Here is a 16,859-nt window from a genome sequence, read left to right as displayed (position 1 = left end):
CTACTTTATAGTATGTTCATTCTACTCACTGAGGTTTATGCCTAAAGTCAGACTTGTGTTCATGGATCTGTATATATCAGCTGTGCTTGCTACTGAAAGTATTTAGATTAATTAGGATATTTAGTGAATCAATAAGATGAGTGGGGGGGAAGGCATAGAAAGTAACCATGGATACCAGAGACAGTGGGTGAGGGTGAGAGATAGGGAATCAAAGATGGGGTAAAAAAGCAAAATATATAGGAAAAAAGAAATGGAAAATTATTTGTTGATGATAACATATATGTTGATGTGCTTGATTGAGTCAATAATAGTATATGCTGGATGGAAAATCTCATTTTGTATTCTGTAATGATGTACAGTGAATGAGTATAAATAAATAAATTTAAATTTTAAAAAAAGCATTCATTCCAACATATAGATGACTGACCACAATCTCAAATATGACCTCTCTCCCTCAAAGAGGCTCTGAATTTCAACCAAACATCTAGGATACAAAAACAGAAACAAGACTAGCAAATTTGAGACTTGGGAGCAGGCAAATCAGAGTCCTGTCTGCACTTACACTATTCAGCCTTAGTGGGGAATGGGTGGGGGAAAGGTAAGTGTGGAAGCCAGGAGACAAAGTCTGCTCATAGCCGAGAAAAGGAACTGCAGCCAAAATCATATCTAGTCATCTGATTTTCCTGGACTGGTTCCTACTGAACACGGGCACTTCAACTCTCTACTCTGGATGCCACGTTCATCTCTGCCTGGTTGTAGCGTTTCATCCCTGTGGTCTCTGGCAGCCTAGCACAAACTGATAACCTCTTCTGCCCAAGAGACCGCTTGTTATACTTAAGAGCTTTTTGGTTCTTGTGTATAATACTTATTGCACATACTTATTCTTCTGTTCACAATTTGCATGGAAAATGTACTTCAGATAGTTAATAAAAACAAACAACATCTTACTGATAGCCCAGCAAAAATAGTGCCATCTTATTTAAGTATCTGCTTAGACAAGCAATACTTTTGGAAGCATCCGCAGTGAGCTCCAGACACAGTTAACTGCTATGTTCCTCAGAAACTCATCATAAGCTACTTTCAGCATCAATTACACAGACTTACACTAATCGTTCTCCTTAACAGGATTCTGAGGCTCTTGAAGACAAGGGAATGTGCTTTTTAATTTTTCATTCTAACTCAGTGCCTTGTACTTACAGTCACTACACCCTGGAAGGCATAGTCTCAATCGCTTGAGGTCAAAGGAAATTGTGGCCCACAGATTGGGCTTGGGGACACCAGGCTCTCTTGATTTTCCTCCTACTTCCCAGGCCTTTCCTTCTCAGTCTCTTTTTGCTGGTTTTCTTCCTTATCGTGACATCTAAGCATCACATGCTCCAAGGCTCGCTTATCTCCCTTTGCTTTCTCTACCTTTCTTTCATTGCTGTGGCTATAAAAATGTTGGTATGTTCCTCTGGCTTCCCAGTCACAGTAAAACATACTACTTATCTAGTAGTTCAGACTCCTCACCTGACAATTATCCTGAATTCCTCCCTTTTTCTCACATTTTGTGTCCAATTTTTCAGCTGTCTTTGAAATTAGGGCTGCATGTGGTCACTTTTCACCACCTACACCTGTTCTGAGTTCGAGGTATTATATCTACTCTCCCTCAACTTCTCTAGCAGCCTCATAACTGTTCTCTCTACTTCTTTTGTTGTTGTTGTTGTTTGTTTTTTGAGAGTTTTCTGCTAGAGGGCTTGCGCACTTGCCAGAAAGACAGAGAGAGACAGAAAGTGAGAAATCACCCACTAAGGGGGATGGCCATGCCACAATCTCTTCTCCTCCATTCTCCTCTGGGGTTCTTGGGCATGCACGCATACGTGTCCGACGTGAGTTCAAGCCACTGGGTCTGGGACTTGAACCATTATCAGCTACATGAGAGTCCAGTGATGTAGCCATTACACTATCTGCTTGTCTCCTGCTCTCTCTACTTCTGTTCTCATCCCCAAACAACCACCCACCAACCAGAATATCTGTACTTTATGGTAGAAACTGAAAGACTGGAAGATAAAATAGCAGAGATGGTGGGACCAGCAGGTGGTGTAGTGGCTACAGGACTGGACTCTCACATGGCCTATTGCAGCTGGAGTCTCATACCTAATAGCCTGAAAATCACACTGGGCGTATATGCATGCATGCATGCCCATAATTCCAGGAGGATTTGGAGGAGAATAGAGGAAAAAGGACTGTGGCATAGCCATCCCCCTGGATGGGTGATTTCTTACTTTCTCTCTCGTTTATCTCTGTCTCTCTCTGGTGAATGCATATGCTCTTTGACAAAAGCTTAAAAAAAAATAGCAAGGATGGCAGGGTAGATACCAGAGACTATAAGAAAGTAGGGATAAATAGAGTAGGAGGAAGGGGTTCAGGAAAAAATAATTTGATAGGCACAGGAAAAGAAAGTTTTCTGTTGAGAATGATGTAATATCTTTAACTTGATTGACATCGCTGCATTTATGCTTTGAAAAACCATATTGTATGCCATAAAGACGTACAATAATTAAATTTTAAAAATGAAAAACTACATTAAAAAGGCTGGTCGTTCACCTGCTAAAAACCCTCCCTCATCATAATTAGAATAATATACAAATTTTACTTTGGCCTGTAAGGCCCCACATGACTTTGACTCCCTCTATCCCCCCAAACTCTTTTTGAATTTGTCTTCCCCCTTGTTGTCTAATGTTCAGCCATATTGGTTCCCTTGCTCTTCCTTTTTTCTTTTTAATAGTAATGCAGATATATGTGTGCATGTGAGAGGAGTACCCTTGACAGCTTCTCATCACTCCATGACCCCTTTCCCCAGCCCTCCAGCTGCTCAGGGCCCATGTGCATGACCAGTGTGGTTTCAGGTCAACCAAGGATCTGAACCTATAATTGCCATATGGCTTCCAGCCTGGCAGGGCACTTGTGTTACAGCTGTGCCACAGCCACTGGACCTATGTTTTTTAAAGTATATTATTATTTTTAATTTATTTTATAAGTAAGGGAGACAGGGAGAGAGAGAGGAAGAGAGGGACCTCTAAACAGGGTTCTCACACCATGATCCAACCTCCAGCTCAAGCCAACCAAAATCACTACCTGATGTACACAGGGAAACCATGGGACATGAACAAGGGACCTTCCCATACAGCCCCAGCATTGTGGAGTGTTGTGTTACTGCTGAGCCATCATGGCTGCCCCCTTGCCCTACGCCCCTTGCTCTGCCTTGATCAGACCAGTTTCTTTCCTGTCTTTGTACTTGCTGTTCTCTCGGTACAGAAAGCTATTCCTCCCAGATCTTGCAAAGCTTGTAAGATACCTCACTTCCATCAGGTGTCTGCTCACATATCACCTTTCCAGAGAAGACCTTCCTAACCACTCACTCCATCAAACTCATCACTCTTTATCCTCTTGACTGTTTTTTTAAAAAAGGGTTTATAATTATAATAATAATTATTGTTATTGAGATGTACTCATGACAGAATCTTAGCATGCCACAACTCCTTAGCCTTAGCCTTCCAGCCAGAAAGATCATGGAGTATCTACAGGCATGCCTGACATAACTGGATCAGCTTGGGATCTGGACATGGGGCCTTCCCATGTGGCTCCAGTTCTGCACAGTGACACCATCTGCAGCTAGGTCTCAGGTTGACTTTCATAGTATATATGAGTGCTTGACTTTTTAGAATATATTTATTGGTTTATATCTATGTCCTCCAAAGAAATACAAACATCTCATTGGCAAGGACTTTTCTGCCTTGTTCATCCCAAGTGTCTAGATAAGTTCTCAATAAATACTTGTCAAGTGAGCAGCTACATGAATAAACATGCCAAGTTCAAGAGGCGGTGAGAGATAGGATGAAGGAAGGTAGGTAAGCCGGTCATGGCTCAGGCAATGTGTTATTTTAATAAATTTGAAACTGGAATGTACTTCCAGGAGCAGAGAAAGTAATAATGTGTAGGTCCAGTGGAAGGCCAAGTGGTGGACTGAGAAGAGACCCTCAAGCAGTCCTGCTGGACAGACATCATGCAATGATAGAAAGGATCTATTAGGTGGTCACAAAAGTCATGATGTGTTTTCCTGTGCAAAAATGTATCATGACTTTCCAGAAGATCTAATATATCTCTACAGCCCGAAACAAAAACCACTGGCCACAACTGGCTACTGAGCACTTGAAATGTGGCTAATGGGACTGAAGAGCTAAATATTAATTTAAAAATTCATATTTGAGTGGCTACATGTGGGTGATGGCTACGATATTAGAACCTGAAGGACCCCTTTCCCTCATTCGTGACTGCAGGATAGTAATGCATATCTCATTGAGTTGGTGAGAAGTCTAATGACATACAAAGCCTGGTAAAATGTCTGGAATTTATGTAGCTCTCATAAAAAAAAACCCCAAAACCTGTTATTATTACATAGAGTTGCAAATTAATACATGCTATTTAAGTTGGCTCAAAAGCACCTGAAATGGGCTTTATTAACTTCTACCATGACTTTTTCTTTCTTTTTTTTTTTTTTAGAGTTAGTGGATAACCAATTTGTAGGTCTAAGGTGGAAGTTATATACTAAAAATAGCAACCAACCACTTGGGGATCTCACTGAAAGCCTTTCAGAGTAGATGACTTTCAGGAGGATCAGCCTGCTGATACTTATAGTGAGCTAATTAGTTTTGACAACAGTTAATTTAGCACCTGCAAAAATTGGATTTGTAACATTACTGTATTATTTTCAAACAGTGGCAACTACAACTTCCTAGACGATTTTGAACAAGAGAAGTGTTTGTTTTAATAGTTACTATTAAAATAAGGGAATAACTGTTTACGTATTTGAGACGTTCTATGAATTCTTTAAGGCTTAAATTGGTTTGCACATGAACACATTTTTTGTCTCAGGGACTTACCAGACTTCCTTCCATAATCAATCCAGAATATAAAATTAACACATAAGTAGAACATAAGCAGATCCTTTTTAACCATTTTAACTATCCCTTATGAATATTCTAATACAATAATAAAGTCACACATTTGTCTAGAATAAGCAAGGTGCTTCTTTTCAGGCCAAGAGAATTTGCATTTGGTAGCAGAGTGGAAGTAACATCCCACAGTCTGACTAAATACTTGAAGACTGAGGCTTGCAAAAAAGGACATGCGTAGTATTTAAATTAAACCATCTTTAAAGGCATTAAGAAAAGTTGACATCCTTATAAAGGAAGCCAATTAATTTGCAACTGTCAGAAGCCCTTCACAGTAATGGAAAAAGTGATCCAGGATCTATAATATAAACGATAGAGATGACTGTTCTAGTCATCTTTCTCTGGCCCTGGTGGTGGTGGTGGTGAGGGGTGTGATTTGCTAACTAACCCCACAGCTTTGCTTTGAGATGCTGATCTTCCCTTCCCTCCCAGGAAGTCTAGGGTTGTAGAAGGGAAGGGAGGGAAGACTCTTGTGTCTAAGATGAGTTGTAAAGACTTACCAATGGGCATCACTAAGAAAAAAGGCAGCCAGCAGAGGACGAAGCAGCCGACCACGATGCCCAGCGTTTTGGCCGCTTTCTTCTCCCGGGAAAACTTGAGGAGCCTCACGGAGAAATGCGTCTTGTTCTTGGCGCTGGCCATCCCGCTGCCTTCTACCGGGACATTTTTCCGATGGATGCGGAGCGTCACTTGCTCTGAGTCTGACTTGTCGGTCTTGAGGCCTGACTTGAGGCCCCGACTCTCCCTCTTGGCCACCACGTAGACCCGGCAGTACATGACCAGAATGATGGCCAGGGGCACGTAGAAGGAGCCCAGCGCCGAGAAGAGCACGTAGCCGGGTTCCTCGTTGATCTGGCAGATGGTCTCGTCTTCCGGCGCCGGTTGCCTCCAGCCGAACAGGGGCCCGATGGAGATGACGAGGGAAAGCACCCAGACGCAAAGCAGAGCCATGAGACCCCTCCTCTGGGTGACGATGGTGGGGTAGCGCAACGGGTAGCTCACGCCGATGTAGCGGTCGATGGAGATGATGCAGAGGCCCATGATGGACGCGGTGCAGCACAGGACGTCCACCGCCGCCCAGATATTGCAGAAGACCCTGCCGAAGGCCCAGTAGCCCAGGACCTCGAAGATCGCTGAGAAGGGCAGCACGGTGGAGGTGAGCAGAAGGTCTGCCACGGCGAGGTTGACGATATAGTAGTGAGTGACCGAGTGTAGATGCCGGTGACAAGCCACCGAAAGGATCACTAGGATATTCCCCAGCACCCCGAAAAGAATGAGCCCCCCCAGAATCACCCCGAGCAGAATGGCCTTGGATATGTTCACAGGTGCCGAGGGGTGGGTGCAGTTAGAGCTGTCAGAAGCATTTCCGGAAAGAAACACCATGGTCCCAGCCGGGCTGGGTGAGGTCCGGCTCTCCTGGGCCACCCCCGGGCGGGGGCGGGGGCGGGAGCGAGGGAGCAGCTGATCCAAAGGTCTCCGCTCAGGAGAGCCCTGCCGGCTGGGTTTCGATGGGGCGGAGAGAGAACGCGCGGGTGGGAAACAACCCCGGCCAGCCCAGGGAACCCTTAGAATGCCACGCGAAGGAGCAAGGCATTAAAGGTGACATGGCCAGGGGCGCGCGGGGATGCTCGCAGATTCTTTTCACCCACCGCGCTGGCCCAGGGCCCCAGCTCCCTTCCTACCCGAGGCTCCGCATTAAGGTCCTGGAAGAGACACGTTGCAGAATGCACTCCCAGCATTACAGGAGCCCACTTGTCTGCACGGTGTGGTTCGTCCTGCTGGGGAGAAGATTCAGCATTCTGCAAGCAATTTGGAATTCAAACATCCAGCGCCAGTCTCCCCGCAAACCATAGGCAAGCGTGGATCAGCCGTCGATGCTCAAAGACAGCAACCGCTGGCATTTGGACGCTGCCCGGGTCCCGCCGTTACCCACATTCAGGGCTGTCCCAGACTCTTGGTAGCTCCAGCTCTTAGACACGCCAGCCGGGAACGAGGGTGTGAAATACTTGCGGAGACCCAGTTGATGGTGTAGCGTCCTCCTGAAAGAGCGCAAGGAGGAAGCCGGGCTGTTAGCCAGGCGCCCTGGGGAGAGAGGCCGTGCCGGATTTGACCAGCAATCGGACCCCAGTAGGGAACCCGGCCGACTCTGCGGTCCAAGAGCAGCATTGCCCGGCCGCGACCGAGGCAACACGGGAGGGCACCGCGCACGGCGTCCCCAGACCCCCGCGGCTGGGTACCTCCCCTCGCGCGCTCAGCCGCGCTGCCTGAGTGCAAGATTCCAAGCAAACTCCCCTACATTAAAATAAATAAATAGATAGATAGATAGATAGATAGATAGATAGATAGATAGATAGATAGATAAACGATAAATAAAAACAAAGAAGAAAACTAAAATACGCTAAGCTGCAGTTCCGCGTGGCCTGATTGCTAACGTCGACACTCCGAAATTAAATCCCAAAGCCCGGGGCGCGTCTGCAGCTGGCGCGTGCTGCACTCGGCCTAGGGAGTGGAATTCCGTGGAGCTACCCGGTTGCCATTTGAACAGGTTGTTTCGCGGTCACCTGGAGGGGGCGGCCTGGGAGAGGGAGCCACTGAGACCCGGGGCCGCAGAGCCAGTGCCACGCACACGCTCAGGGCCGAGAACTTCACACTTGGGTGTGCAGAGCACGCCGATCAGTGACAAGCCAAGTGAGCCTGAGAGCAGGTCCCAAGCAGAGCCAGGGAAGGTCTCGAGGGCTGAACGCGACCCAGGTGGTTCCGAGATGTCTCTCCAGGCCCTAGGGGCTTAAGTAACGAGCTGCGCCGGAACTGCTTGGAAACGGGATGAGGGGGCATCACTTTGCAGAAGGGGCTTTGCAAGTGGCAGTCACTGCGGATTTTTAGTATGCGAATAAATCAAACCTGCGTGCCAGCGGACGGGGGACTCAGGTTCTCTGGGCTGGGGATCACGATCTGGGTTAAGAAACCTAGGTTTCCACAACTGCAGTGACCACGGGACTCTGGCGGGAGTGGCGGGCATGGGATGTGTCCACTTTGTCTACTGCGGTTGGGCCCTGAGACAGGATCTCCCTGCCAAGGCTACCGTGAACAGCACAAGTTCAAGACCTCACAGGTGGCACTTAGAACGAGCCACTGCAGAAACCGGCGGCTTTCTCCTCGGGGCGACAGATAACGGGTTAAAAAGACACTTGTTAACTAGAAGGTAACTTCCCAGAATGTTTAAGGGAAAGGGAATAGGGTAGGGGTGCTGGTACTACACCAGGCGGAAAACGCAGGAGGCGCTTGGGGAAAGTAGGGGTTCGGACTTACTGGAGGCCGCGGGAAGTCTGCAGTCACCCACCCGGCCCTGCGGGTTGCTCGCGCCCCGCGCCGCGGCGCACTCACCTGAAGCGTCTTTGCAGAGCCACCCGCCGGAGCACCGGGGAGGAGCGGACAGGTTTCTGTCCCCGGAGCCACTCCCCGCCTCTTCTCCGGGGGAAAGAGGGGACCGTCTCTTCAAGGAACCAAAGGCTAGTCGTTTTGCACCCGCTGACTCACCCCTTCACCACTGATGTCTTTAAGTTCCTGGCTCGCTATCGCTTTACCTGGATATTTTAAAATAAAGAATGAACATAGGAAAAGGAACGAAAAAGCCCACACAGACAACCGATAACTCCACAATCAGCCTTTTAATATTCAGGTTCCCGACACTAGAAAAGAACGGCCAGGAACTTTGCAGCTCTCGCTGACGTCACACTGGCAGTAGTCCAGCGAGTACCGTAATCTCCTGCTGTTACCGTATTACTCTGCGGCAACCCGCACAGGTGCAAACAGCCGTATTCTTTCCCTCCTGCCTAGATTGGCTTGGGTTTTCACTTTTAAAAAGAGGCACGCGTGTGGGCGCACTCCTGTGTGTGTGTGTGTGTGCAGGGGGGATTGCAGGGGGAGGTACTTATAGTCAATATCTTCTTTAAATGGTCTTAGATTTTTAGGAATAAAGAAAAATGGACGCCTTTGGGAGACAGTACTATGGGTATGGTGTGCTCCAAGAAATACCTGATGAAGTTAGATTAAACAGTTTGATTCATTACATATTTGGCCTAGATTCTGTTAAAATCAAGGAGAAGCATACTGAGCATGTTATTAAGCTAAGTACACCGGTAAATTATATTATTTGCAGATTTAAAAAAAAAAAACAATAGAAATCCTAAATTATATTATTTGCAGATTTAAAAAAAAATACAAGCGAAATCTAATAAAATTCAATAAGCCTCACTGTAATAAAATTATGTCTCCAGAGAAATAAAGTGAGCATGTATACCATTATTAAATATTATTTCCTCTTATTTCTTTATATGAATGGATTTAAAAGCATTGTGGTCTTGCTCTAGGATCTTACATGATTTATTGTCTTGAAAATGCCACACATTGAGCCCACCCCAGGCATGGAGTTAAAGATCCTACTTAACTGTAGAGTTTGAGTTTCAGATCCTGTGGCTTGAAAAATATACCAGACCTGTGTGTGCATGCCCAAAACCCTGAAAGAAGGGACAGATGGGGGAGAAGGAATTGCTGCATGATCTCTCTTTCTCTCTGTCTCTCTCCAGCAAGTGCACCTGTACTTGGGCAAATTTTTTAAAAAAGCCATTCTTCTCCTATTTTCATTTTAAAAGCTCATACATATACATATGTATATGTATATATATGTATGTACACACATACACACACATACACACTTTTAAAAGAGTATTCCTTTTTCATTCTCTTTAATTCATTATATCAATAGTTGGAGTATGAAACAGTGATATTGCCAATTTTATTTACTTTTTTTTTCTGGTAAATTCCATGCTCTGTTTACCTTATGTTTGAATAGAGCTGTACACATTTTGGAATATTGGGAATATACAAAACTTTTTTCCACTCCAATTCCCACCTCCTGAGTCATCTTCTTTCAGGTTTATTGATTCAGACAAAGCATGACATTCTTAAAGTATTTACTCATTTCCCTCGAACCTAGTAGTAGAAAGATAGCTTGGAGCAGTGCTGTGTACTTAAATTCTTGCCTCAGAACAAAAGCTTATTAATATTATTACTTTTCTCAAGTGAGAGTATATTTGGGAAGCTCTTTTATAAGCAATAAACCTCAAAATGCCTACAGGAATACCCTTGGGTGAGGCAGGGAGCCCTATATTATTCAAGACCCAATATTTAGATTTCCTTCTCTTTTGCACAATAACCCCCTCCCAAGCCCCCACTATCCCCACTAAAGTGGGGACAGTACATTTTATTAGACTTCATTATTACTTGCAAATGCATACATGGCCAATTTGTAGCCTAGTGGTGAAGAGACCTATGATCCACATGGCTGACCATGGTTTAATCCTGTCTCTAACAACTTGAGAAACACACAGGACATGTGTGCATGTATGCCCCAAATCCCTACTGGATGGAGAAAGGGAGAAGGGATGGCAGTGTGACCATACCCCCTTGTGGGTGTGATTTCTCTCTTACATGTATCCGAGGCAATTACACACACACACACACACACACACACAAATGGCTTACTCATACTTAAGTTGAATTTGTGTTCTAGGAGGAGCATATTGAGTGAGCAAACAGAAAACCTGGGTTATTCTAGCCCTAGATCTCACTCTGACTGCTTAGTCACTTGCTTTCTGGGATTCAGTCACCTCAGAGGAGGAGGTTGGGCTATAATTCTGTGCAATTTCTGTACCTTATCATCAAAGATGAGTGTAATGTCCGTTATTAAAAAGTCCTGTCCACCAGAGGGATATGCATTGTTTAGTTTCATATTCATTAGCTTTACACTCTAACGAGAGTTCTCTATTAAGATCTGTTCCATGGTAGATAAGGGAAATTGTGTTATCAGCAAGAAAAAGAACTGATAACTCAGTTGTTCAGATTGGCAAGGTCAAAATGTGTGTTTTTGAAATTCCCAGCCCCCATCTGCCTACAAACAAGAATACACACAATCCCCCTTCTTTCAATAATTAGCTAATACAGGGAGGAGTGGCTCTTCATGCTTCCAGATAGCATAAAGTTTCAAAAATCTATTTGTCAGTTTGTGGGAACCAGCAGTTAGCGTAATGGCTATGTCGCTGGATTCCCACGTAGTCGACCGTGGTTCACGTCCCGGAGCTGGTGGCTTAAAACTCATGCTGGGCGTGTGTGTGTGCGTGCCCAAGATCCCAAGAGGAGAATGGAGGAGAAGGGATTGTGACATGACCATCCCCCCTGGGGGGTGATTTCTCACTTTCTGTCTCTCTGTCTCTGTCTGTCTGATGAGCCCACGCGCCCTATAGTGAAAACCTCTCAAAAAAAAAATCTATTTCTCAGCTTGTGAACATCCATCTTTGCAAAACTAACTCTTTAAAGCAGTTTTGCAGATGCTAACCTTTGACTTACAAACAGGAAACTATCCATCTATTGCTTACTCCTTAAAGAGTGGTGACAGGAATGTTCCAGAAAGGTGTCTGAGTTAGATATGTGAGTAGGTGGGGTAAAGAGAGGGTAGTCTGTGGAATCATAAAATACTGTCCTTATTTTCTTATGAAACACCTCTCAAACTCAGCTTTTTGGAGCTTTGGAGCTTTGGGTTCCTTTTCTTTTCTTTTTTTTTCTTTTCTTTTCTTTTTTTCTTTTTGCAAGACAGAATACATGAGAAAGAGATACAAGCACTTTCTACAATGTCTGGTGATATTGCATCCCTTACTCCAGTCCTCCAGCCCATCAGATCCTGGGCACTCCTGGGCATGCCCAGTATGTTTTAGGCTGACTGAACCAGGGATTTGAACCAAAGTCACCATTTGGGATCTAACTATCTCTTGAGCAGTCTATTACTGTGCGCCAAAGGGTTGGTCTCTGTTTCCTAACATTTAAAGGGAGATAATAAAATACCACAGAGTTATTTTTGGGAGTGAGTAGAAGTCTCTCTTTCTCAATAGTGCCACTCACAATGCTTATTTACTGCTTTTTAAATTAATCTTATTAACTTTTCCCTTTCTGCTCATTATGCATATTACTTTAAAGTGAAATATACTTACAATTCAGGGTAGTCCATGAGCACTGGTAAATTCAGCTCGAGAATAGGCTAAGGACCTGAACATGATGCAAGGGCCCAGTGGTGTAATCAGAGTGACCCAACATGACAGTCAGAACAGCCCCTGGTGCTGGCTACTCCTCCTTTTCTTCCCACATCTCCCTCTGTCCCCCTACTGTGAAGAACCATGTGTATGTATGTGAACCTCTCAGGCCATATATGCAGACAGCTGCCCTCTAGACCTTGGGCCCTGGAGCCCATGCACATGTGATGCTATCTGCTCTCGAGAGGGTGAGACTAGGTAAAATAACCATATTCCCTGAGAATGCATGTATAGCTATTTGGTGCTAGAGATTCTAGTTCTGAGAACATGGTCCAGAAGGGAGGAATATCACATTAGTCCTGTGGACTCTTTGCCCAAAGGCAAGGGCCATGGCTTGGGGGAATTAAAGTTGGGCTCTCTCTATCCTGAAACCCAAGTCAAGTGCCTCTCTTGCCTGGATCTAAGGGTGCTGTTCTTGTTTGTTTGTTTGTTTGTTTTTTAATATTTTTTTTTGCCATAGGTTGTGTGCACTCACCAGAGAGAGAGACACAGAGAGAGAGAAAGAAAGAAGTGACCCTCCCAGGAGTGTCCATACCACAATCCCCTCTTCTTCATTCTTCTCTTGGGGTTTTGGGTATGCACACATGTGTGCTGGATGTACTTTTCAAGATGCCAGGTTTAGGGTTCAGACCATGGTCACCCATGTGGGAGTCGATCACCTTAACTACCACATCACCTGCTGGCCCTGAGGGTGCTATTCTTTAGGCTTCAAGTGTGATGAAAAATCTACAGAAGGGGCATTTTAGGAAGACTCATGGGATAATATTGCTTGATTTAGAGCTTGCAGGCTAAGCAGGATTCAGAGTAGTAGACAAAATTGAGGATAGCAAATCAACAGCAGTTGCATTACAGAGTGGTGTGTGCGTATGTGCACATGCTCAGAGACACTGTAGGAATCAGTTCAACTGGAGAAGAAGGACTGAGCAATCAAAGTACCCCTTATGCCTTTGATTGGCAAGAGCGCATTAGTTAGAAAGTCTGCAAGAGTGAGAGGTTTTGAGGTTAAAAAAAAAATGATTCTGTCAATGGAATTAGAAAATAATTCACAATGGAATTAGAAACTATTTTCTGGTATTAATGATTTCAAGTGACAGAGTAGAGGACTCAATATTGGTAACCACCAAAAAGACCTAGCTTTTCAACTAATTTTCCCAAGACTTAAAAAGTTAAAGTGGAGGAAAACAAAAACCATTGCTCAGAAAGATATTGATGCAGTATCAAATCACAATTCTCTAAACAAGCGTCCTGTTCTAATCTTTTATTGAACTGAGAAAACTGCACAGTGCACAGTCTTGAAAGAAGTAATTGATAATAATTCTTCCTTTGGCATCATTTGCCCAAATCCTCATCACCAGGAGATAACAACTTGCTCCAAGTCTAGTGAATTCCATTATCTCATTTCTATTTCATAGGAATATCATGGTGAGAGTATGGCGTTAAGTCAGACCAGGGTTTAGCAGGGAAATAATTTTTTTTAAACAAAATAAATTTGCTTTTGCATAGGAGATGTGAGTTGAGGCATATCAATCAAATTCTCTCAATACCTTTGTCAATTATCTGAAAAACAAATGAAAAGACTAAATCAATATGTGCTTCCAGTGTGGAAATACTTTACTGCTTTTCTCCATCTGCTGGTGGGCTGTTATGGGCACATTAACATGTTTATTGACCTGTATTTGATTATAAAATACATGCTCATAGCACATTTTGAAAAGTCAGAAACTTTAGAGAATAAACATGATCTGTAATCCTACCACCAGAGAAATAGAGACTCTTAAATCTTTTATTACATTTTTCCATCTTTTTGTTCAAGTGTGTAAATTGTATATGTAGAAATATTTTAATGGAATATTTTGTAGGCTATATCTGCATTTATTGTGTTTCTATAGTGTATATATTATATATTGTATACATTATGTACAATACTATAATTATACTGTATTTACAGTTATGTGTCTTTTTTTTTTTTTTTTTTTTTTTTTTGGGGGGGTTTTTTTTTTAGCGAACCTTTTTGGAGAGGTTTTTGCTACAGGGCACATGTACTTACCAGAGTGACAGAGAGAGAAAGAAAGCGAGAAATCACCCCCCAGGGGGATGGCTACACCAAAATCCCTTCTCCTCCATTCTCCTCTTGGCACACACGCACACATGCCCGGTGTGAGTTTAAGCCATGAGGTCCAGGACTTGAACCACAGTCGACTACATGGAAGTTCAGTGACATAGCTATTACGCTAACTGCTGGTCCCCTGTGTCTTCCTTTTCCATTACATATTTTAGAAGCTCATCCTTATGTTATTGGATTTGTACCAAAGCATGACTTATAACAGCTGCATAGTGATTCCATCCTCTGTGTTTGCTATTATCCTTCCCCAAATTTATACGTTGAAACCTAACCTCCAAGATGATGTTATTGCAGGTGGGGTGCTGGGAAGTGATTAGATCATGAAGGCTCTTCCCTCAGAATGGGGTTACTGCCCTCATGAAAGAGCCTTCAGGAAACCTTTTTGCCCTGTCTCCATGTGAACATACAATGGCCATCTATGAGGAACAGGCTCTCACTGGATAAAGACTCTTCTGCAGCTTTGCTCTTGGACTTCACAGCTTCCAGAACTGTGAAAAATAAATTCTGTTGTTTGTAAATTACTCAATCTAAAGCATTTTTATATAGCACCCTGAATGAACTAAGACAGTGTATTTCATGATAAATTTGAGTATCTGGGTATTTAGTCTATTCAAACATTTCTGGTGTATATCTTTTACTGTGATAAATGCTCTCTTAAAATAATTTTTAAAATTTATTTATTTACTTATTTTCTAAATTTGCTGCAGGGCAGGTGTGATCACCAGTGACAGAGTGAAAGTGAGAAATTACCCCTTGAAGGAATAGCAACACCAAAGTCCTTTCTCCTCCATTTTCCTCTTAGGATTTTGGACATGCACGCAAATGTGCCTGGCATGTTTCTCAAGCCACTGGGTCCCAGATTCAAACTGCAGACTCAGCCCACAGACTCAGCCACGTGGGATCCAGCTGCCTTAACCACCACTCCACAGGCTGTCTTGATAAATGCTCTTATATATAATATATATAATTTTTTCTTTAGATTAATTTATATAACTGAAATTAGAGGACCAAAGACTATGACTATTTAAAAGTCTATGATACATTTTGCCATCTAGAAAATTTTCACAAATGTAAATGTAAACTCCCCAAAACAGTGTATGACAATCTGCTTTTTATTTTTTTTTGGACAATTTTTTTGTTTAATTTTTAAATTTGCTAGAGGATGTGTACACTCACTGGAGAGAGGAGAGAGAGAGAAAGAGAGGGAGAGGGAGAGAGAGAGAGGGAGAAATGAGAATGCATTCTCTATAGGGCATGGTCAGGCTACAATCCCTTCTCCATTTCTTCTTCTGGGAATTGGGCATGCATGCAAACATGCCTGGTGTGTTTTTCAAGCCACTGGGTCTAAAACTCTAATTGCACAGTTAGCCATGTGGAATTGAGATGCCTTAACCACTGTGACTGACATTTGTTGGCCCACATTTGGCAATGTTAGGCATTTATAATAAAAAAAAGTATAAATGTAAATGAAACAAACCTTAGCTAATTTGATGAGCAACCAAAATCTTACTTTAAAATGTATAAACTTTAATTATGATTGTACTTTTAAACATTTGCCATTTATTTCCTTGTGTGTTTGTGATTCACTTGTCTGTGTTTCTATTAGGGTATTTTAAGCAGGAAGTGATTTAATACAGGGAACCATTAAAACATGGTTAGGAGGCCTGCTGCAGTGGTACACCTGCAGTGCATGCTCTGTGATGCTAAGATTACAAGGAAGGTCCCAGTTCACTTCCTGGGGTCTCTCTCTCTCTGTATATAAGACATGTGTGTGTGTTCCCATAATCCTGGCTGGCTGCAGGGCTGGGGATGGATTGTGGCGTGAAGGCTCTATTGGGATTGCCTGTCTCTGTCTCTCTCATAAAGGAAATAAATGAGCAAACTTGTAAACATTTTCTTAATTTCTTTTTTGGGTAGTTTGTTGTGAGTGTATAGAAACATTATTGATTTTTACATGTTAATTTTGTTTTCTGCGACCTTACTGTATTCATTTATTATTTCTAACAACTTTTTTTGGTGGCGCCTTCAGGGTTTTCTAAACATAAGATCATATCAACAATAAAGATAGATAGGGCCAGCAAGTGGGATAGTGGTTAAGGTGCTGGACACCAACATGGGTGACTGTAGTTTGAGTCCAGGACTGGGCAGCCATTTTTCTAACTTTCTCTCTCTCTCTCTTCCTCTATCTCAATCTGTCTATGATGAGTGCATGTGCCCTATAGCAAAATAAAAAATAATAATAGCAATAAGGAAAATTAAATACATAGTTCTTAAAAAATAAACAAAGATAATTTCACTTTTTTCCTGTTTGGATTTAATTTCTTTCTCTTGCCTAATTGCTATGGCAAGGACTTCAAGTACTATGTAGAATAAAAATGGTGAGAGTGGGCATTCTTTTTGATTTTTACATAAAATCCCAAGTTTTTTACCTTTGAGTATGTTAGCTACAAGGTTGCCATATATGGCCTTAATTGTATTGAGGTAGATTTCTTCCAGATCTACTGTGTTGAGAGATTTTTGTCATTAAAGGATATTGAATTTTATCAAATGTTTTTTCTTCATCTGTTGAAATGATCTAATGATTTTTGTTGTTTGTTCTGT

The 16,859-nt window shown here is 43.0% G+C and overlaps 1 protein-coding gene across 6 annotated transcripts in view; it reads right to left on the bottom strand.

Moving 5' to 3' along the window:
• The window catches only part of ADRA1A (adrenoceptor alpha 1A), a 104,167-nt gene extending 95,456 nt beyond the window's left edge, over positions 1-8,711 (bottom strand). For 3 of the 6 annotated variants that reach the window (XR_001370720.2, XM_006153237.3, XM_014589643.2), the window contains exons 1-2: positions 8,379-8,711; positions 5,495-7,033 (exon numbers count right to left, since the gene is read on the bottom strand). Coding sequence is in view for 5 of the 6 variants with exons in the window: in XM_006153237.3 (XP_006153299.1) it covers positions 5,495-6,377 (883 nt within the window). In the remaining variant the exon portion in view is untranslated. The other 3 variants (XM_027773731.1, XM_006153239.3, XM_027773730.1) reach the window with 3 other exon arrangements.
• Positions 8,712-16,859: the final 8,148 nt, after the last annotated feature.

The sequence above is a fragment of the Tupaia chinensis genome, unplaced genomic scaffold (assembly GCF_000334495.1).
Source record: "Tupaia chinensis unplaced genomic scaffold, TupChi_1.0 Scaffold000366_1, whole genome shotgun sequence".
NCBI classification, from domain to species: domain Eukaryota; kingdom Metazoa; phylum Chordata; class Mammalia; order Scandentia; family Tupaiidae; genus Tupaia; species Tupaia belangeri.
Note: the sequence above shows the minus strand (reverse complement) of the source record. Positions and strands in the feature narration are given on the sequence as shown.